This window comes from Hibiscus syriacus, unplaced genomic scaffold, assembly GCF_006381635.1.
Source record: "Hibiscus syriacus cultivar Baekdansim isolate YM2019G1 unplaced genomic scaffold, ASM638163v2 tig00000170_pilon, whole genome shotgun sequence".
In the NCBI taxonomy this organism is placed as follows: Eukaryota; Viridiplantae; Streptophyta; class Magnoliopsida; order Malvales; family Malvaceae; genus Hibiscus; species Hibiscus syriacus.
In genome coordinates this window covers 4,712-28,257 of record NW_024061771.1, presented here as the reverse complement: position 1 = coordinate 28,257, position 23,546 = coordinate 4,712, and the positions used below count along the sequence as shown (strand labels likewise).

The 23,546-nt window shown below is 32.7% G+C and overlaps 3 protein-coding genes and 1 pseudogene across 5 annotated transcripts; all 4 read left to right on the top strand.

The window, feature by feature from the left end:
• Positions 1–261: 261 nt before the first annotated feature.
• LOC120138746 lies at positions 262–993 on the top strand. Of its 2 annotated transcripts, none has more exons than XM_039154241.1 (2): positions 262–620; positions 718–993. In XM_039154241.1, the coding sequence occupies exons 1-2, from the start codon at positions 470–472 to the stop codon at positions 969–971; spliced, it is 405 nt and encodes a 134-aa protein (XP_039010172.1). In that variant the 5' UTR covers positions 262–469; the 3' UTR covers positions 972–993. The 2 variants fall into 2 exon arrangements, with proteins under 2 accessions (XP_039010172.1, XP_039010117.1); XM_039154186.1 differs by having other exon boundaries at positions 266–620; positions 715–993.
• An 8,117-nt stretch (positions 994–9,110) lies between these two features.
• On the top strand, positions 9,111–11,475 carry LOC120138647. The gene is made up of 5 exons (XM_039154099.1): positions 9,111–9,251; positions 9,860–10,116; positions 10,249–10,339; positions 11,077–11,143; positions 11,236–11,475. Exons 1-5 carry the CDS (start codon positions 9,193–9,195, stop codon positions 11,287–11,289), a joined length of 528 nt encoding a protein of 175 aa, XP_039010030.1. The 5' UTR covers positions 9,111–9,192; the 3' UTR covers positions 11,290–11,475.
• A 3,582-nt stretch (positions 11,476–15,057) lies between these two features.
• Positions 15,058–17,682, top strand: LOC120138499 (EIN3-binding F-box protein 1-like). Of its 2 annotated transcripts, none has more exons than XM_039153977.1 (2): positions 15,058–15,283; positions 15,729–17,682. In XM_039153977.1, the coding sequence occupies exons 1-2, from the start codon at positions 15,259–15,261 to the stop codon at positions 17,639–17,641; spliced, it is 1,938 nt and encodes a 645-aa protein (XP_039009908.1). In that variant the 5' UTR covers positions 15,058–15,258; the 3' UTR covers positions 17,642–17,682. The 2 variants fall into 2 exon arrangements, with proteins under 2 accessions (XP_039009908.1, XP_039009963.1); XM_039154032.1 differs by having other exon boundaries at positions 15,219–15,280.
• Positions 17,683–20,319: 2,637 nt separating this feature from the next.
• Positions 20,320–21,065, top strand: LOC120138234 (annotated as a pseudogene).
• Positions 21,066–23,546: the final 2,481 nt, after the last annotated feature.

Here is a 23,546-nt window from a genome sequence, read left to right as displayed (position 1 = left end):
TTTTTTAATTATTACCAACAACCCAGAGATCCAGACTTTATTCCCTAACATTTAGACATAAATTCCCAAATCCCAATTTGTAATATACTAAAGAAATACATATAATAAAAAAAACACCTAAAAGTGAAGCGTCCAGGTGACGCGCTACAAAGAATTAGTCGAGGGGTTTGGTTATCTAGTCGGGCATTGCCGTGTAGTGCACGAGCAGCAGTTAAGAGATCCCAATCCTAGAGCCTTGTCTGTAAAAGCAAACAACGCTAGTCATCCCTTTGCTTTCCTTTCAACCCACCAATCAGAGCTTCTTTTCCTTTCTAGAGATACAAATAATTGGCCATTTGATTCCAATATTTTATTCAAGCATTCAGACTTAGTTTATGTTATAGACCATCTTTGTATTTATACTCAGTAAACACCAACTCTCTTCTCCCATCAACTCTTTTCCACCCATTTTGAGATTGTTGGTTAAAATATGGCGTCGATGTTGAGCTCACAAGGAATGGTATTAGCAACAGCTATGGCAGTCTCCGGCACTGTAATTCTCCTTGCTTTTCGCCTACAGAAATCTTTAGATCAAATCTCACACCCTTCTCAACAAGTCCTCCGTTCCTGCATATCTTCTGGTACATATCTATAACAAACGATTGCATGAGAACATACTGTTTCTTTACATGATTAAAATGTTTCCTTTTTTCTTTCTTGGGTTTGTTTTTAAAGAAGGGAAGAAGAAGAATAAGAAGAAAGTGCGGTTTGCAGAGGATGTGATGGATCCAAGGAGTGATGGAGCGGAGTTCAGGAAGCAGCTGAAGAATCGTGTCGGGACCAACAATTCAGCAACGACGGCTTTGAATTCAACGCCAAAGCTCAAGAAATTTGGTGGAGGTAGAGATTTAGGAATCCCTGCTAACAGACTTGCTCTGTACAATGGAATTCTCAGGGATCGTGTTGTTCAACGATTAGCTTACTCCTACTGAAAAATATATTAGGGCAGGAGAACAAGGAAAAGTAAAATTAACACAGATTTTGATTTTTATTATTGTACAATCAAATTAGTGTTTATTTTGTGCCTGTAGTTTGTAATTTTGTAGATAGTCTAGCTTTTCTTGTGTAAATTTTTCGTAATTATCCTTCTTAATATATTTAAAATTTGAATTTGAATTTTCAATATTTATGGTTGATAATCAAAATCAATTAATAATTAATAATGTATTGTTTAAAACAAATTGTAGAAATTGTTTTAAATTTTGAAGTTTTATCAGAAATTGTACTATATAGGTTGATCCGGTCATGATCACATCTGTTCTGTCTCATGACTTCATATAAATAATTAAGGTAAAAGTGAATAAAAAAAAATTAGCCGACGGGCGGACCAAGCAAAGCTTTTAACGTCACAATATATATAATACTCATGTATAAAAGGAATGGAATTGTGTAGATTACGTTACGTCTTGAATAGTGTTTCTTTCTTTATATGCTATTTACCGGTAATTTTCTTACAGTAAGAAGTTTAATATATATATGAATTTATCTCAAGAATTACTTTTAAATATCATAAAACAACATGCCAAATGACGTACGTCCATCTTAACTTTGACTAAATTACCTTCCTCTCCGTTATTCAATGATCCGCATTCTTTTTTATAATCATGGACAAACATAAAATTTTATGTTAGGGGATGAATTTGAATTTATAAAATTTTAAGAAATGAATTTAAATTTATAAATTTATAGGAGGGTGAAAATAAATTTTCAATAAAAAATATATAAATATTTTAAATTTTTAGGGAAACTACATTTACTTACCCCGCCTAGATACTTCCCTATTCACACTTATGGTCGGAGAAACTCGACAGATAGGCAAAGGATGCAATATGAAATGTTTGCACTGAAATTGGGACACAATCGGTTTTCCCATCACACCTCTTGTCTTTTTTTAATATTTATTTGATTACTAAATTAACAAAAGCTTTTATAGAAATATATTTTTCTTTCAAATTTTTAATTTAGATATTATTTTTATAAGTGATGAAATATATTAGTCGGTAAATACTATAATGTGTACTGATTACGTACCTAAAATGCGTACTAATAATTGAAGTGCAACGCAGTTCAAAAGAATTTGGGGTAGGTTAGTCAATGTTTGATGACCCAATAATTAGAGCCTAATTGAGCAATAAGGTTAACGTTAAGACTTAAGTTATATATTAATCCTCCCTCAGCGGCCCTTGTCTTGTCCCAAACATGTTCCAGATGTGATTACACAAGCCATGTGAGCATTTTCATACATCTTTAATTTTTCCAAATTTAAAAAAAATGGCGGACAACCATTTCACCTCTTTTTTTTGTATGGCTGACGAATTGTGTTAATATTAGAATCTATTTGAAGACAATTCTCTTTAAGATATCAAATATATTTCCTAGATCTATCAGATGATTTAACCTCTCAACTGACTCTATAATTGTGAGACAATTAAGACGTTCGGAGATCAAATATAGATATGGAGGGTTAAAATTAGTATTACACTAATTAGAGTGACATCAAGAATTAAAATTTAATGATTTAACTGATAAACTTTTTTATTTAATGATCAGCATATAATACATTTTATAGTTCAATGACTGATTACGTAATTTACCCTAACAATAATCGGAGACGGCAGTGGAACACGACACATCCCCATTTCAAAAAATACGCTTCAATCAAAGACAACCACATTACCACATCGATAAAAAAAAAGGCACATGACGTAGAGAAATCTCATGGTAATATAAAGATGCTGATTTAGATGCTTCCCTAGATCCCTCAATTACCTTACTGATTAACTTTTTTTCAAAAAAATATTATTTTTAGGGTAAACTACACGGGTGATCACTGAACTGTGGTTATCAATCATTTTGACCACCAACATTTAAAAACGATCAAACATATCACTGGTCATTAATTTTTAACATAGCTGATGACGTGACCGTTAATAAAATTGATATACTATATATTTGGTTCTTGATATTTATACATTGTATCAATTTAGTTACTATTTCAATTCAATTAATTAAATTTAGTCCTCAAATCCCAAGATTTCACATGCCACTATATAATTAGAGGGTAAATTTAATTAATTTTAATATGTTAATTAAATAATATTTTTCAACAATCCGATGATGACACGTATCACCACTTGTGCAAAGGGAAAATATATTGGAATGGAAGTACATTTGGGTGGATTCGACCGGGGACCTTGAGAGTCCCTAGGCAAGCTTTTGGCACTGAGCCAAATCCATGTGTTTGGTTCTAAAGTGTACAATCTTTTTTATATTGTATTTGAAATTATTTCATATAAACATAAATATAATTATTAAAAAAATATAATAAATAAATTATATTTCACATATATATCAAATTATAGTCACTGTAAGATTTAAAAATAAAAACGAGTTTAATAGTTTTTACAATTATTTTTAAATAATAATATATGAATTATATTAAAAATAAAATTTTATTAAAATTATATAGAGAATCTAAATCAAAAAATAAAAATAAGTTTAATATTTTTATTTAAATTATTTTTTACAATTACTTTTAAATAATAATATATAAATTATATTAAAATTATTTAGAGAATCCAAATCACAAAATAAAAATAATTTAATTTAAAAATAAAAATATTAAACTCATGTAAAATAAAAATTTATTAGAATTTTAATAATTATATATATATATATATGTTTGTGTGAAATAATGTGAGTTGGACTGTTACTATAATTTTAAAATTGCGCTCCATTGCTCTCACAATCTTATCTTCTTATGGTTATCTTAGGCTTAATGACATTTGGGAATCTATTCGAATCAAAAGGGAGAAAGTTCCCTGGAAGAATCTGATCTGATTTTCCATGCACATTCCTAAATTCAGTTTGATTGCTTGGATGTCTTTGTTAAACAGATTACCAACAAGAGATCGGCTTCTCAAAATGGGAATTTTCACTAAAGGAACCTGTGTTAACTGCAGTAACGATCAGGAGACAAGAAATCATCTTTTCTGTCAATGCGCTCTTGTTGTTCGCCTTTGGAACTCTGTCCTTTCGCTTAATGGCTTGAAGAATGTTTCATCTTCATGAGAAGAAATGGTTACTCTTGCTTCTTCATCATGGAAAGGGAAATCATTGCTCACCACAATCCTGAAGATTGCTTGGACTGCCTATATCTACACATTGTGAGAGGAAAGAAATTGTAGAATCTTCCAAGGTCGTCATAGATCACCTGATGAATTGCTCAAGGTTATTACTGAAGTTGTGCGAATTCAACTTAAGGGTAAAAATATTAATAGAGCTGATAGAATAAACTCTAACCTTTGTATTAATTGGGGTATTACTTAAACCAATCATTGTCTTTTAATACGTTGTTGTTAGTTTTGTTCTGATTGGTTGATTGTTTTTGTAGCAGAACTCTGCTCTTCTGGATAATAAAATTTGATTTATCCAAAAAATAATAATATCAAACACAATATATAAAAGATTGTGTACCAAATAAATGGCTTCGGCTAAGTGGTAAAAGACTTCCTAGGGACTCCCAAGGTTCTTGGTTTGAATCCACCCAAATACATTTCTTTTCCAATATGTTTTCCCTTTACACGGGTGGTAACACGTGTCACCATTAAATTGGTAAGAAAATTTATTTAATTAACATATTAAAATTAATTAAATTTACCCTCCAATTATATAGTGACATGTGACATATTCGGGTTGAATGACTAAATTTAATTAATTGAATTAAAATAGTGACTAAATTGATACAATGTGTAAATATCAAAGACCAAATATGATTATGCTAATTTTATTAACGCCCATGTCATCAGCTCTGTTAAAAATTAAAGGCCAGCAGTTTGTTCGATCGCTTTAAATAGTTGTTGGTCTGTTTGATCGCTTTTAAACATTGGTGGTCAAAATGGTTGATGATCATAGTTCGGTGGTCACTCGTGTAGTTTACCCTTATTTATATTTTTCAATTTTAAATCAAAACAAAAGAGCCAATGGCTTTCATGTTCTCTTACATGTTCTTTTTATTTATATATATATATATAAATAAAGTGGTCCAATATGGGCCCACCTCTTACATTTAGTCAGAAAAAAGAGCCAATACTTTTTGCTTAAGTTAGCCTTCTCAACTAACTTAATTAACATAAAGTTAGCCAATAATTTGATCAAAATCCCATTTCCTTATCACCTCAATAATTTGATCAAAATTCCATTTCCTCATCACGTCAATAATTTGAATTTTGTGCCATGGTTGTTCCGATTGTTGCTTATTTTCGCTCTTTAAAATCACCTTTTTTTATTATTTTTTTATCGATACTATATATGATTTCAAAATTTCTAAATTTCAATAATTAAAATAAGAGTGAAAAGTAAATTAAATAATAAAATTTATAATTTTTTAAAGCATCAGGTTTTCAAAGAAATGAGCATCGACTAATTGCTTGAAGGAATTTATGTGGGTGAGGTAAGCTGATGAGTGGTGTTTGTTTTGCCTTAATAAAAATGGCGAGGCAGGCGGTTTGAAGATAAGGATCACCACACAAAATTAAGATAATGGGGAGTTTTGGCTATTTGATTTAGTGGTAATGACGTTGGGTTGACGTTGCTATTGATTCCTCACATGTTTAAAACAGTTCTAACATTACCATTTCTCCTTCTTTTTCGACGAAGAAATGAATTTAACCATTCAGACCAACCGATAATGTTTTGATCCATTAATTTAGCAACAACGTTAATTTGGGGATATGCACTTTTAAGAAAGTACACATTGGTTCCAAATGTTGTATGCGTTGTACCGACAACTTGAGATTAAACAAACATTCTTTCTTAGGTGGGTGCAACGTTGCATCATTGCATGCATATCAGCTTAGGGGGTGTTTGGTTCAAGGAATATGGGATTCCCATCATGTTTGGTTGGTCGGGAATCTCATTCCCGGTAATGTTTTATTACCAATAGTAGATTTTTTGGGGTATATTACCGGGAATGTCATTACCTCCATTCCCTTAGGTATTGTAACATTACCGGCGTTTTGGACTAAAATGCCCTTAAATTTTTATTTTTTTCAAAAATATCATTCTTCTGTCATTGAATAATAAAAATTCTACGAAGGTTAAATTACAAATTTATCCTTAAATTATTTTAGATTTACAAAAAAAGTATAATTAAAATTTTATATGAAATTTAGGGGTTAAATATTTTTTACCCTTTCATTAAACATTTTTTTATATTTTTAATTTTGTAAAAAAATTATATAAATATTATGAATTTAATTTTTTAAAGAAAATATATAAATATTTTACAATTTGTAATATTATACAAATATATAATAAGGACAATTTGGTCAAATACATTCCAATAATCTTTTATTCCTTTGACCAAACACGGTAATCTTACATTCCTGCTAAACCAACCAAACACAAAATACAACATTCCCAGTAATCCTATTCTCTGGTAATCTTTTATTCCCACTGGTAATCTTACATTCCGTGAACCAAACGCAACCTAAAAGTTTCATGTCGATTAAAAAATAGTTTAATTATTATATTTGAGTTTTAACAAATCAATTGTTTAGATGAATACACCAAACAAGAGACTTCGTTAGTAAATGAATTGTTGTTATTTATTGATGTTCGGGATTCGAGCACTAGCGATAATAGACGTGTGAGTGTTCAAACTCAAATGGTTGATGTTTAAACGGATATTATTTTTCACTTACCACATATTAATAAAAAAAATTGTTTAGATGAATCCCTGAGTCTTATGAAGCGAGTTTTAAAAAAAGCTTATTAACAGCTTGCACGAGCCCAATTCAAACTCAGTTAAACTCGACTCAAAATTTGAGTTCTGATCTTGAAGTGTTAGGCCGAAAAGAGAGCCCATTTGATATTTTGGGATTAGATGAGGATCCATGTTTACTTTTTACTTTTGCCTTTCACATGCACGTCTCACTTTGTTTGGGCTTAACATTATTTTAGCATTGTTTTCATGTATTTGATTGGCCAATTCCACTGTTTTTTGGCCCATTACCGTCGCCCAGGATTTTTTTGGGAAATAGAGCCGTCAGACTTTTATTTATATTTTATACAGGGGAACTTGATATAATATTATTATATTTGTAGTAAAATATTTTAATATTTTTTTGAGAACTCGTCACATCGAAGTGATAGGTTTGTTTATATTATTTTTATTTTTAGTTGAATCGAAAATTGGAAAAAAATACGTTGGAACTCATCAGTTGAGGTGACGAGTTGCTTAATATATTTATTTGGCGTGGCTGATGTTTTTTTATGGTCTATTTAAAAAGTAAAGTCGTAATGCTTAGGTGATGTGATGTAAGTGGTTATATTTAGTTGTTGTTTTTATTTCCTTAGTGTCAGGAGTCGGAACGATCATATTAATATATGACTGAAAAATTAATCAGATTGCAATAGATTTTGTTCAAAACAACAACGAACTATGAACATTACATTAACCATTAAGCATGACATTATGGAGAGAATAACAACGAACCATGAGAAATGCACAGTAAGAAGAAGAAAAAACAACAAACTTAATACATCACCTTAAGTACGTAAATAGGACTAACCTCACAAACACCCTAAACAGTAAATAAAATCATAATCATAGCAATATTCATTAAGATGTTTTAATCTTTGTAATTAGTAGACCATGCTTCTGGGTTTCCATCATCTATGTTTGTTTCTTTGACATTTGTGTGAGTTGGTGAGATATTCGAGTTGGAAGCAACATCCTCAATTGTACGAGCAAGGTCGAGATCAGCTAACTCTACAAACAAATCAACATTAGACAAAGAATGATAAAAATATGTCTTAATCATGCTAGCAAGGTCGATTTCACTGCTTAGATGAAACCTCGTGCATGATAGTGACAATTTATAGTGTAACGAAGATACTCTTCTACTGCTTTCGAGTTTAACCCTTATTCTATGTTGAACTTCAACTCGTCTAGTTGAATATTGGTTTCGAAACACATGGTTAAAGTTTTGTAATCATAAAAAAATTACACAAATAGTTGCCATGTTTGAAAAAAACTCAAGCTTTGATGGTTAAAGATGTGTTTTAGTTTTTTTCCCTTCAAATGAGTAAAATGGCTTTCAACTCACGCATATTAATAGTTGTTGAAGATGATTAAATGGTCACTACAAAAGTTGGTGAAATTGTGCATTATTTGACCTATGTGGAATGCACATTTTTCTGATATGAAGTGATAATGCACTAGAGAAAAGTTTTTTGATTTGAGTTTATATATCACTGATAAGTTTCTAAAGATGATTAAATGACCGTCGCAAAAGTTGGTTAAATGGTGTATTATTTGGCCAATATGAAATACACGTTTTTATGATATGAAGTGATAATTCACCACTGAAAATTTATATTCTTCTCCTCCTCCTCCTCTCTTTTCATCTCCTTACTTTGATCAAGAATCAATTTATTGACTCTTTCACACACTTCTCATCTAAAGACAAGTTTGAATTAGAATCATCAATATCAGAGTAACCAGACCCAAAATGATATTTCGAAATTTGCATGAAATATTATTCCCACAAATGCATGATTTGATTATCATATAACTCTATTAACTAACTCAACTCTTATTTATAGTTAAAATTTCTCAAAATGAATGTTGGAACTCATCACATCGTCACCTCGACGTGACGAGTTTCAACATTTTTATTTTCAAATTTCAATTCAACTAAAAAATATATAATAATAGAACTTGTCATTTCGAGATGTCGAGTTATCAAAAAAATTAAAATAATAACCGAAGAATAAAATAATTTTAACATATTAAACTCGTCTTCTATATTGTAGAAAATGTCTTATATCCCAAAATAAAACTCAGACAATCCTATTCTCCAATTTTTCTTGGCTACAGTAATGGGCCAATTTTACCCCAATTCCACCCTACTACCAATAAGACAATAACCCCAATCAAGTTGCAGCAGCCCCCTTTTCCTCACTATCAAAATATCTTTCCCACCACTGTCCTAGTCTCGACTAGCCAATAAATTATTTCCACATTCCTTGCTTTCTATTTCAGCTGGCTTTTGGAGTTTTTTTTTTCTTTTTCGGATTCTTCTTCTCGTAATCGTTGTCGGTTGTGAGGGGTGCTAATGACTGGTGTTCTTTGATAGTTTTTCTGCCATGGTCACTGTTCATAGTATGATCACTACTTGGGTCACTGACCTCCTCAAATACATGTCGTAAGTTCTTTTATCTTCTTCTTCTTATACATAGATTGTAGTTTATTTCTCTTTATGTACTGAGAAAATGAGATTGATATTTCAGCAATTTAATAGGATTTAAGTTAAAAGAGAGGTAGTTACTAGGAGTTAGGACCAAACCCAGTTTAGAGTTGCTATTAGAAATCAATAACATAGCTTGTTTATGCACGATATGCCTGTTTGACGGGATTGAACAAAATCCTTAATGAATAAACATCTGATGTGAGGTGGAGAACAAGGGGCTTTTGCGAAGCTTAATATGATTTCTTAGTTTTCTTGGTTTTAATGGAGCTTTAGTACCACGAGAAGATGTTAAGACAAGAGTCTTTTGGAGGGAAATGTAGAAAATGGACACTCTTCAGGTTGAGTTCCTTCATCCTTGTTACTGAATCTAATGCTCACAAGAAATCTGGCTCTAGTTTGCTAGTCTAGGAATTGAATCCTTGAAAAGGATATAATTTCTTTGACCAAATGGAACCTCCTATGCTTGGGAAAATCCATGTTCCTTCAAATTCATGTGTTCTGAAGTATCTTTTCGATAGATGTTTTATATGTGTATTGTTTTAACTTGGTTTTCAACAGAGCAGTGGTTGTTTTGGATGCTGCTCTAAACCAACACCAATTATTGCGGTGGATCAGCCATCAAAAGGATTGAGAATTCGAGGGCGTATAGTGAGGAAGCCTAGCATTTCTGATGATTTTTGGAGCAGCAGTACATATGAATTGGAAAACAGTGCTCTCCAATCTCAAAGGAGCTTGTTGTCGATCAGTGCATCAGACCAAATTCTAAGTCAATGCAGTAGCAGTGGTGGCATGGTCAACTCATCTGATTTTGCGAATCAGGGCAAGTTTTGATTATTATTCTTTTTCCAAGTCTACAGGATATATGAACCAAGGATTGAAATTTGATGCATGATATTGTCAACTTCGAGATCCTCATAATTAAAATGTGTCATTATCTTTGTGCTCATTGCAGGCCTTATTATCTGGAATCAGGCCAGACTCCAATGGATTGGAAGTGGTAGGCATAGGAATCATACTCAACGAAGCCGAGAGCCTAGATTAAGGTGTGCCACTCATCATCATCATCTTGAGATTCTGAGTTTCTAGTCGAAAATAGTCATCCACGAAATTTTCAGAGCAAAGTGCTGTCCTGCTGTTTAAGTAGATGTCAGTTTAATACACAGTTTTCCTATACTAACAGCAGTTTTTTCTTCATCTCAATTTAGTGACATTCAGTAACTAAGAAGATGCTGTTGAAATGAAAATCAAATCTTGCTTAGCTAATCCTATTCTTTGATTGGCATTGAAAGGCTGGACCATTCGCTGAAAACAAAAGTGCATTGAATCTAGCTGAAATTTGCAGATTATGTTCGTTGGACAAATAGAGGATCAAGTTTTACTCCTTAAGAGTACCATAAATTAGCATGTCATTTAATTATGGCATGAAGTCTTAAAATATGGTAACCCAGAGAGAAGCTAGCCGGCATATATAGGGCATGATAGCTTCTTTCCCAATCCCGATACTTCACTCTGTTTTCATTCTACATTTTACTTAATAATCAATATATCTGTACGGTCAAAGTTTGTTTTGTCTTTATGTGACATACACACGCACTTTTTAGCGGTAATGAATTTTAGTGTATGTAATTCTGGTTAGTAAAGATTGTTATGAACAAATGAGGTGAAGAGTAAACGTATTGAGCTATGAATAAACGTTAACCGGACTGTGGATCGAACATGATAAAGTAATCTTTTAGTAGTTTGTATCCGTCCTACTAATCTTAATTTTGCCATGTTACAGTTTGAATGCATCTTATGAAAGTTTACTTGGGACCAGGAATCCATTCCCTCAGCCAATTCTTCTTTCTGTAAGTCTGCTCCCCATGTTGCTGGCTTGTAAGTAAGCTTTTCATGGCCTGCATTGCTTTTGCCGACTTCTAACAATGGCTTGATTTTGCAGAAAATGATTGATTTTTTGGTTGAAGCATGGGAGCAGGAGGGATTGTACGATTGAAGTAAGTATAGAGAAAGAAAAATGAGTTTAGTTTTTACTTATTTAAACTGTCCATCTTTGTAATTCTGAACATGTAGGGGAAGCTGTATATAGATGTGGGGAAAGGAATAAACAAAATGATCAAAATGGAAGCTTCGATTTCATTTGTATAATTTGATATATCATATATAAGTATTTTGTGCACTACATGGTACATCCCGCACGTGAGCCGTAGAATTTTATGTCAGTTGTGTGAATTTGGAAAGTTATATTAGAAATTTAGAGGGTGTAAAACTATAAAATTTCAAGGTATGTCAGATGCGGTTGTATCTCTCGGTCCATTCCTGACCGTCAACGACGGATAACCCATCTTCTTACGAAAAAACTATTGCCTATGGGTACATACAACACAACTGCATGCAATGAGATCATAAAATGAATCAACTTATGATCTCATTCACATGAATTAATCAACTTATGTATTCTTCGGTTTTGCCGTTTTTAATACTTTTTGCATTAGTTTAAACATTAAGGCAAAATAATATTTACAAACATAAAAAGGGTAAATATATTTTGGTACCTAAACTTAGTTTCAATGTACAATTTGATACATAAGCTTAGTTTTAAGGTTTAATATGATATCTAAAGTTTTTTAGAGTCCGATTAAGTGCTTGAACAAACTTAGTGGTTCAAATTAGTACTCAAACTTCACTTTTTGATCTAAAATAATACTTACGGTCAATAACTTATTTGAACTATAAATGGAGTTCAAACACCAAATTAAAACTTTAAAATTAAATTTTAATATTTAATTAAATAATAAAATTATTTTTTATCCCCTTTTGCAACTGGTCATTATAGAGGTGCATGACAGAGTAGTCATTGAATTGATCGTAAAATAATTGGAAACTTTTTTAACCTAAAAATCCAATCTTGAGCTAAAGCGAACCAAAAGTAGCAACTTGAATCCACACAATTCTTCCCCACTTGGCAACTAACTAAAGTCTCAGACTTGCCTTTTGTCCACTAAAACAAATAAAAAGATTGGATCTTGAATATTGGGTTGAATTCTTAGTACCAAACCAAGAAATGTCGTTTCCTCCCAATTGTAAACATTTCTCCCTCAAATGACATTTCTTACATTAAACAGAACCCCTCCCCCAAAGATTTCTATTAAACTCATTCAACTTGATGTATATGAAAAGGGTTTGCTTATTTTATTATATTATATATAACTTTTCGTGTAATTATTAATTATTTAATCTAGATTAAAACTCTAGAGATTCCATTATATCTAAAGGATTGTATAATACAATCTATCCCTGTTATTCATTAAAATGATATAAATAAATCTTTTATGCAAGAATATAAATCCACTTGATGCACATAAAAAAAGTGTTCTTTTATATTATTGGTATATTGCTAAAAAGGTATTTCCAACATTTCATTAAATTGTTATTTTGATAATATTATTTAAAAAAATAACTTTCAATATTTTAATTTAGGACGAAATAATCTCTTATCGTTAGTCAACAAAGGTTCAGTTTTTAAAGAAGACTACACATGCATGGTTGGACCGAAATACTAACATGACATATCTTAATGTGAAAAAATGACTTAATAAAATGCTACTATTTATTTTTAAATTTCTTTAAATAATTTTTATATTAAATTAAAATAATTCTATTGATCAAAATATAACACATATCATCAACATTTAAATTTATTTAAAAATCTTAAAATATATAATCGAAAGACTCGAATCTAATACCACTCTATAGTAAAACATGTAAAGATGTATAACAATATTTACTGTATAGGAAATTATTGGAATTAATTGGCGACCTCCACGATTGATTCGTTGGGAAAAAAATGATTGAGCTGATCCGTTAGGGGATAGAATGAAATGCCAATGGTTCGCATTCAGATAAGCCAAACTATACTGATCACTTGCTATGCTGTCAACAACAAAATCATACAGCCCGTGGATAATTTTATTAAACTGCTTAACGAGCAACAAACTTTCTTAACGAACAACGAATCAATGAAATTTTTTAACGAACACGAGTAGAACAATGTCCAACTCGCTCGATAAACACCCCTAACAATATTTATCATCCATTTCCAGGTTTTCACGTAGAAAACAAAACAAAGAAATTTGAAGACTCTTGTTGCCTTTATGCTTTGTCTTAGATAAAAACTGTATAGTTGATTTTTTTTTTTAAATTTTCATTCATAATCATTATTTTGTCCCTAAATTTACAACATTTATTTAAAATTTAAATTCTAGACCCTGAACTTAAACAAGATAAATAGTATTAAAGTAGATATGTTTGTATATTAAGTGTTTGACGTATATATATCATTATCCGAATGACCCAAAAATGAAGATAGTATTTAATTGATAAATACTAGATACATTGTAATTCGATTAATATTCGAAAAAGATTGCAAATAAAAAGTGAAGCCAACCAATGCTAGAAATTCATGCAATGATTCTCTTGACTCTTTCAATTTGTCAAATTTCACCTGCGTTAGCGGCCATATATTATATATTGGACCTACATTACATAATATCAACTCATAAAACCATTTTTTAAAATAAAGAGGTGATCAAATTCATTGCACATAATTCTCCATTTGTCTTTAACATAACAAGAGATCCTAAAAAGTTCATGCATTTGGGAACCCATTTGCCACTTTACTTCCCATACTCGTTGTTTTATTTATTTTCTATTCTCAAAATTAAAGTGATGTGAGGTTCAACGGCTGCTAAATCTACTCACAATTATCATTTAGAAAGTGCAATTTTATAGGTTGTTTAAAATATGTCAAAAGTTACATACGACGTGACGCACTTATGAAATTTCACCTATCAAGTCAGTTAAAATGTGCCCTATAAAATGACCCTTACAAAAAGTATAACCACATGATGAAAAAGGGTGTTATTTTTTTAATACTAAAAGTATTATTAGTGTAAAAATGGACGAAAATTAGTTTCCAAAATAATTCTGAAAGAGTTCCACTAATGTTGTTATAAATTGTGTACTGGTACATGAACTTTCTTTTTGCATTATCAATTGTTACCCCTTAATTTTGATATTATTTTAAGCATTTTAGGATAATAATTATATAATTTAATTTAATTAAAAAATATTATTGATTTTTTATAATTATAGATATTTGACTCATTATGAATGTGATTTATTTTTAGTTTTATTTATTGTTGAATAATTTTTTAAGAGACATTTTATTTTGGTCAAGTGGTTGATGAATAAAACCATTGACAAATTAATCAAAGATAATGAAAAACACTCACTTATACAACTTGTTCTTGAAGCATCGAACAAGTCGTCGTTTTCCCTTTCTTTTCATTAATAAATATTTCATTTAATTTAACCAATAAAACAAATTACCGATCTTATCTACTTAAATATCAATTAAATTTAAGCCGTTGGAAGTAAAATTTATACCTAATATAGATCAGCATAATGGAAAATAAGTCGGCATGCAGAGTCCCAAAATAATTACGTAGTATCTGCATAGATTTCAATGGCAAGTAGGCCGCCGTAACTGGGTGTTTGGTTGGACTCGGCGAGAAAGAGAGAGAAAATAAAAGAGAAAACGGGCTCCAAGAAAGATTCATTGCATGTGCAGTGCATAAGTTGTCAGATAATGTATCTGCAGCAAAGAATTTTAGATAAGTAATCAGATAGAAATTTCTTAACACGGCATTTTTCGTTTTTATCTTTTCCCAAACCAATATATAGAACTATGGTATTCTGTTTCGGCTAACACAGATTTCCCTTCTTCTTCCTCTACGTATTCCTTTTTCTCCCCGTTTAAGTATTCTTACGTCGGAACAAGTTCTGATGCATTCAAGCTTTCAAGGGATACACTTGGTCTGCGTTCTTCTCGCGTTTTTCTTTTTGGGTGTTTTATTTTCGGGTCGGAGGATTATCTGAAAGGTTTATTCTTTGGGATTCAACCATGCCTGCTCTTGTTAATTACGGTGGTAAGCTTTTTTTTTTCCTCTTCTTTTTTGTTAGTTAAGATTGGGTTTGGGTTTATAGAGATGTTTATGTTTATTAGATCGATTATATACTTTGAAATATAAGCATGATATGGAGATAGCTTCTAAGTTGTAATAATCATCTATGTTGATATGAATATCCTTTATTCGGGTTATTTTTTATATGCTATCATATTAAGCACAATAGAGGTCTGATTCTGATATTGGTTTCAGCTAGTGTTAGTTATATGAATATGTATTGTAAGGTTTGGATCCTTGAATATTTGCATCAAAAGTTGGAAGCTTTTACCAAATAGTCTGCTGTACGATTGTTCTTGGAAGGGGGGAAATATTGTTGTAGGAATATGTCTGATTTTCTCATGGATTTTTCATTTCGAAGTATCCTTTGAGTTGGTGTGTGATGATGATATGTTTGCTGGAATTTCAGATGATGATGATTTCTACTCCGGGGGTTCCTTTTATACAAAGTCCAGTGACTTGGGTAGATTGTGTTCAATCAGTTCCCAATTGGACGTGTACTACCCTCCTCATAAAAGAGCTCGTATTGGTGCCCCGTTTCTCTTTGGAGAAACAGAGGTCGAGCATAATAAGCAACCATCAATCGATGTTCTTCCTGATGAATGCCTTTTCGAGATCTTTAAGCGCATTCCTGGGGGCAGAGAAAGGAGCTCCTGTGCTTGTGCCTCAAAGCACTGGCTTATGCTTATGACCAGCATCCGTAAGGGCGAATATGAGTCATCCAAGGTGGTCAAGGAAAATATTAGTTCAAGCTCTGATGATGTTGAGACTATCTCGTCTGGGGAAGCTGATGGTTATCTTTCAAGGTGCTTAGAAGGAAAGAAAGCAACTGACATGAGGCTTGCTGCGGCTGCTGTTGGAGCGAGCGGTCATGGTGGTTTGGGAAAGCTTTCTATTAGGGGAAGCAGCTCTTCGTGTGGAGTCACTAATTTTGGGCTATCTGCTATAGCCCGTGGTTGCCCTTCTCTCAAGGTACTTTGTTTGTGGAACGTCCCGCATGTTGGAGATGATGGTCTGTCTGAAATAGCTAAAGAATGTCATTCGTTGGAGAAGCTTGACCTTTGCCAGTGCCCTTCTGTTTCAAACAAGGGGCTAATTGCCATCGCAGAGAACTGCCCTAATTTGACTGCTCTGAGCATCGAATCTTGCCCAAAGATTGGTAATGAGGGCCTCCATGCTATTGGAAAGCTCTGCCCCCAGCTGCATGCCATCTCTATCAAGGACTGCCCACTTGTTGGCGATCATGGAGTATCAAGCCTGCTGTCATCATCTTCTTCTGTCCTTTCAAAGGTTAAGCTTCAGGGTTTGAGCATCACAGATTTTTCTCTTGCTGTGATTGGACACTACGGCAAGTCTGTGACAAATTTAGTTCTCAGTGGTCTACAAAATGAGACCGAGAAGGGATTTTGGGTGATGGGTAATGCTCAGGGCCTGCAAAAATTGGTCTCTTTGATGATTACTTCTTGCTGTGGGGTAACTGATGTTAGTCTTGAAGCCATTGGAAAGGTGTGCATAAACCTGAAGCAGATGTGCCTTCGTAGGTGTTTCTTTGTTTCTGGTGATGGATTGGTGGCTTTTGCCAAGTCTGCAGGTTCTCTTGAGTGCCTGCAATTGGAAGAGTGCAACAGGGTCACTCAAGCCGGAATTATCGGTGTTCTCTCAAACTGTGGATTAAAATCTCTTACCATAGTGAGGTGCATGGGCTTTAAGGATATATCATTGGGAGCTCCTTTGTCCTCCCCATGCAATTCCCTTAAATCATTGTCTATAAGGAACTGTCCTGGATTTGGAACTGTCAGCCTGGCTTTGGTAGGCAAATTGTGCCCTCAACTTCAGTATATAGATCTGAGCGGGCTATGCGGCATCACAGATGCAGGTCTTCTGCCTCTTCTACAGAATTGTGAGGCAGGACTTTTAAAGGTGAATCTGAGTGGCTGCTTAAATTTGACCAACGAGATCATTTTAGCCTTGACGAAAATACATGGTGCAACCCTCGAAATGCTCAATCTTGATGGTTGCAGGAGGATTACAGATGCAAGTTTGGTTGCAATTGCAGACAATTGTGTTTTCCTAAGCGACCTGGATGTGTCAAGGTGTGCAATCACCGATGCTGGTGTTGCTGCCTTGTCTCATGCAGAGCAACTGCATCTGCAAGTCCTTTCGTTTTCGGGTTGTTCTGGAGTAACAAACAAAAGCTTGACCTTCCTGAAAAAATTGGGCAAGACCCTGATGGGGCTGAATCTCCTGCAATGCAATTCAATCAGCACTCAAACCGTTGACCTGCTCATGGAGAGCTTGTGGAGATGTGATATCCTTTTCTGATCGTGGGTTGAAGGCGCTGTTAAGCCAGATCCGAACAACTATACTTACGGCATTAAAGGCAGTAGAAATATTGAACTCATGTAGTCAACTCACACATGTAGCAACATTCAGCACAGTTTTTTGGTTGGACCAAGTAGCCATGCCTGTTGCTCTGTGGCTTGGTGTTTTTCCGGGGACTTTTGGCTGTGTGACAGATGGCCTATCCATCTCAATTTTGCAGGACTTTTTTTTCCTTCAGTCCCTTTGAAATTATGTTGTTCGGATCAGTCCATAAACATCTTTCATTTAAGAGTCTTCAAGTGTTTCCTTTTGTAATTTTAACTCCATAGCGTGGTTGCTTTGAGAAGTTCCATGATTAGGTGCTCCAGATTGGTGTGCTTCGGCTATGGCAGTGGATCTCTCATCTGCCATAACAATCTTCATTTTGGTTGTTTTTTCTTTTCATGTTTTACGAGTGTTGTAGGCCTTGTAGGGTTATCCTTGTATATGAATCGTACAACTGCAACCACTGTGTTATGATCAACGAAGCGTCGAAGCTTTCATTTGGATCTCATGAAAGAGTTCACAATTTCAGAAGGCTATTTAATGATAGCCCATGGGGCAAGAAAAACTCATAACACATATAAAAAAATTATTTTTTTAAGATGGACACATAAATTAATAAATAAAAAAATTTATACATAAACACAATAAAATTTCAAGTTGAATACATTTAATAAAAATAAACAAATAACTAAAAAACTCTAATTTCATTTCAAAGCTCTCATTTTCGTTTCATATTGTCTAACACAGCTTAAATGAGCAAATAATTGCTTGAACTAAATGAGAGGATCAAGTAGAAGCCTAGAAACTTCTGACAATGCCACGTATGTCTACCGACTTCCTCAAAGAAGAAAGAGTTGAAAACCCCAATTCTTCAAAGCAATGTAATTAACAATTGGGTGGACCCAGAAAATTCTGAAAATCCCTACATGCTTTTGTTTTCTAAAGGATAAATTCTATAGATAGTGCCGGTACTATCTGTAAATTCTGGATTTACTCTTTATAGTTTAATTCAGTTATTTCAAATTTTAATCCTAATTCAGATCATAACTGTGGAATTTGTTGAATTCAAATTTTTCATTGGCCCTCCATAATGCATTAGTTGTAGATTCAGTTCATGTTCTCAAATTTGATCATTTAAAATCATATAATTTATATTGTTCTATATTCTGAGTCAGGATTAAAATTTGAATTCATACATTATATAGTATTAAACATGAAATTTGAATTATTAATTAATATATGAAATATTAATATATTATTTTTAATACAATATCTACATTAGGTATAAACATTTGACGTTGTTCGTTCAAATGTCAAACCAATAATCGGATTGCTACATCATTATCATACCAATCGAATATAAATTCTTAATTTTTTAAGCTGATTTAGATGTTGCAAGTGCATGGGCACGATACTCAAATTCGACAGGTTCTAATTCGATCTGATTGGATCAGATTTTTTTAAAAAATTGAGTATGGGTAGGGTCTTTTAAAAATATGTTCGGGTTAGGTCAATTCGGATTTAGGGTGATAAATTCTCGATCCGATCCTACCCAAAAATAATGTAAATTTACCTTATATATTTAAAAATAAATATAATAATTCTTTATATATTATTGTTTTTCAATTAGATCTCTATTTTTATTGAATAAAAATAACATATTTATTTTAAAAAGATCAAATTTGGATTTTATCTAAAAAATTGAGTCGAGTTCATATCGGCAGAAAGTACCCCTAAATCCAATTCGAATCGAATCAAATTTTGAGTAGAGAGTATATATTTTCAATTCGAGTCGAGTTGACTGAAAATCAAATTCGACCTAACCCAACCTGTACCATCCCTACACATGAGACGTACTCTAGTGGTGCCAAGTCTTGCTGTACCATAAATTTGAATAAATTAAAAAAATATATACAAAGTATATATGTACTGGACATATTATATTACTTTTAAATATATCATTCGGTATTCATTCCAATTGTAAGTAAATTTAAATCATATATTTGGATTTGAGCAAAGCAATAAGATTTAGTAGTTAAAATACGAAATATAGAAAATCAATATTTTAATCAAATTCATAATACCTAATTTTAGAGCACGTATATTACGTTGTTGAGTTAATGGAACAGAAGCATCAAAATTCCAGCAGTCAACATTGTTCACCACCACAATCCCATGGTGTTGAAAATCTAAATTAAAGATTAAAACGGACGGTGGCGATGAGTGAATGTTGATTTTTGCAAACTTTTTCTATTTTCATTTAAATTTTTTATTAATCTTAAATAAATAGAAAATAATATATTTTTAAAAATAACTTTCAACTATTTAATATTAAACGTTCATACTCTTGATATATGTTCGAACCCAAAATTTCTAAATAATAATAATAGTTTCTTTATCCGCTTAATTTGTATTTTATTTTTTTAATAAGAGCTTAGCAAGTGTGCCGCGTGTGAATAGCATTCACCAACTGCTCCTCATAAACAAATGGCTATTAATTAATCGACGCCCAAATCTTCTTCAACAACTTCCATGAAACGTGTAACCCAGCCTCCACCACTCTCTATATAAACTATAATCAGAGGGAGGAAGGATAAACATATCCACATTAGAAAAGCAGAGAGCTAAAGATCAAAGGGGCGACTGTCTTTAATTAAGAAGATAACACATTAAATTTATATCCAGGGAGAGAAGAAAAAATGGAGATGAAAATCACGAGCATGGCAGCAGCACTTGTTGCTGTTGTTGTTTTGGCATCAACTGTGTTGCAGAGCACAGATGCTGCAAATTACACCGTGGGAGACACCACCGGCTGGACAGTCCCTCCCGGTGGCGGTAATAGTGACTTTTATGATGAATGGGCCGACAAGAAGAACTTCTTCGTTGGGGATATCCTTGGTGACTTTCTTATATCAATATCAACCTCCGTTACGTTTCTCTTTGATTTTTTTTTTCTTTTGTGACGAAGAATGTTTCAAATTGTTTTTGCAGAGTTCAACTTTGCTACAGACGCACATAACGTTGCCGAGGTGACTGAAGCTGCTTACGACAGATGCAACGGTACCAATCCATCTCTATGCACAGAAACGGTCCAGCAAGCATTACCCTTAACAGGACCGGAGAGTACCACTTTATTTGCACTGTCCTAGGTCACTGCACCGGCGGACAAAAGCTAAGTGTGAATGTCCGAAGTGGCCCCAGGACTACTTCGACACCTGGTTCAACCCCCAACGGTGGTTCCTCTAGCTCAGCTTCATCACTTGTTGCCGCCGTCTCTGTTGCCATCGTGTCCCTTGCCTTAGTTTCGCTCTGCTAATCTATGTTCAACCCTTTTGCTTGTTTTCTTTTCTATGTTATGAGTTCAGAGTCCAGACTTTGTAGCGTATAAGAGAGACTCTTTCGATTCGTTTTGATTGTTTAAGTTCTACTGATGTGGAGTGATAGTTTTGTTCGTTTTCAATAAAACGTTTGATTCATTCTATTTCTGCAAAAAAAAAAAAAACCCCGACTCTTGTTGCGAGTTATGGCTGATGTGTTTCACGAAAAGAATAATCAAGATAAAGAAGAAACCGCTATCATATATGGTTCTTCTTCTCATTTCTTCTTTCTCTTTTTGGAATGATCTGTGTCAAGTGGCAGCCCCACCGCCCAGCTTTTGTGAAATCTAAAGTTTTTTACTACTAAACGACACATCGGTACCGGCAAAACGACCTAACCCTATCTTGATTGCCTAATCTTTTACTTCTCCAAGTTCATCTTAACCAATGTTAACTGCCCAGGAGCGTTTTTTTACGTCGAAATTTGAACTATTTATCCAACAGGTGTTATCTTAAAACCGATCGGCTATTCCAAGTTTCTGCTTTGAATTTACCATGCCATGCCAACTTGGAATTTTGCGTATCAATGAAGGGAAAATTCTATTAACATTTTACGAATCATTAATAATGAATATCATTTAACATCATTAATTTAATTTATAAAAATTTAAAATTTTAAAACACTCAACATATAATTTCAAACTAATTAAAATTTTGAATGTAAATTATTTAAAAATAAAATATTAATTAAATTATTTTTTAATATTTATCTTTAAAATTTTAATTAATTTATAATTATATGTTGAGTTTTATAGAATTTTAAATTTTTATATATTAAATAATGGTTACAACAATATTCATCGTTAGTGGTGCTGAACATGCAAACTCGTCTATCAATGCAATATGTTTTCAGAAATATTTTCCTACATTTAAATTTTGCTTGACAAATAATGATAATGAAAGCTGTATTCGCATTAGATTTCACGATCAACACAAACACATAGCAGAAATTACAATAAAGACATTGTGAAAAATTAAATACACATCAATTATGTTGTTGTGTTAATGAATACTAAAAGGTTCAACTTCAAATACAGCCCTTAGAAGAGCTTTACCGAACCAACTTCATTATCATGTTAATGAATACTATTAAAAAATGTTGTCAACATATGTAATTAATATATAGTTTCATTTTCACAACAAAAACTAGCAATACGATGAATTTCATTTTAGTAACATTCATACCAACTGCTGCCGGGAGGATTGCCAATCGATCCATGGTAGTTTGGGTCCCAATTTAGCAACGAGGACGACCCATATCATCAGTTTCTTGAAGCTTCTATTCTCGTGTCAAGTCTGACTTAAAAAAAAAACGTTTTTCCTTGAATTGGGTGAAGAAAATTTGAAGTTATGTGATGAACATAAATTGTTTCACACTACCTGGTATTAAGGCAAGGATTTAAAGAAGAAATAAAATGACAGTTGTCTAGGAGACAACATCCCATGTCAAGGCCTAAAATTGCTTCAATCGGGAAATCTTTCTAGTCGATTTCCAGTCCAACTATTTTTCTTAAGATTTATTGTGATGGAGATTTCTTGCTACCCATTAGTGTAGGTAACATGAATATCAACAATTCTACCATGTTATTACATTGCTATCTTCCGTTGCTTCAATTTAGGATTTCTGATATAAAAACTGAAGAATTGGGTACACGAATGAAGGGGAGATTTGGATTTGAAAGAATAAGGTTGATTGTGTTGAGTTGATATTGGAAATCAAAGATTGATTGATTTTAAAGGGTTGAAGGCCTGATTTTATGAGGATTTCAGTAATTTATGCTATTGGTTTAGAGTTTTTTGATGAACTGGAAAGGGATTTTCCCAATATTCCTACGATTTTTGTTGTTGAAATCGTTGCTATTGATTACCAGGAACTGCCATGAAATTAAGGATGAAAGCTTGGTTTCAATCTTGGTTTATTCTATGACCATTGTGATTGATGGATTAGGAAGAAGTTATTTTTTCATTGGGTGTAATTGTTTACTTAATTTTTTTTTGTTAGTGCCACATCATCCGGTTAACACATCAATAAAATTATCCTAGGTGGAAACAATTGGTGTCCAAATCAGCATAAACTAACAGTTTTGTTAGTCAAGATAGTCAAATGTACAAATTAATGCAATTAAACAACTTTGGTGGTAAAATTAATGAAAAAATGATATGAGCGAAATTGATAAATTTGATCTACTATAGAAACATCGGCGACCTTTAAGACAAAAAAATTATACATACATGAGTATAGCATTTTTATTAATATACATCCAAATTTATGATTTAAACGTTAAACTTAGAAATGATAATGAATTGGATCGAATTTATATTTTAGTAGGTTCCAGGTGCTTTCTTTTTACAAACTAATCTCTTTCGTTCCAAGTATCCATTTCTTTTACTCGTGATGTTGCTCAGAAAGGAAGTGCAGTCTTTGCTAGCTAATTTGCAAATCTTTCTATTAACACTTCCGCTCGATTCACAGCTATACTATT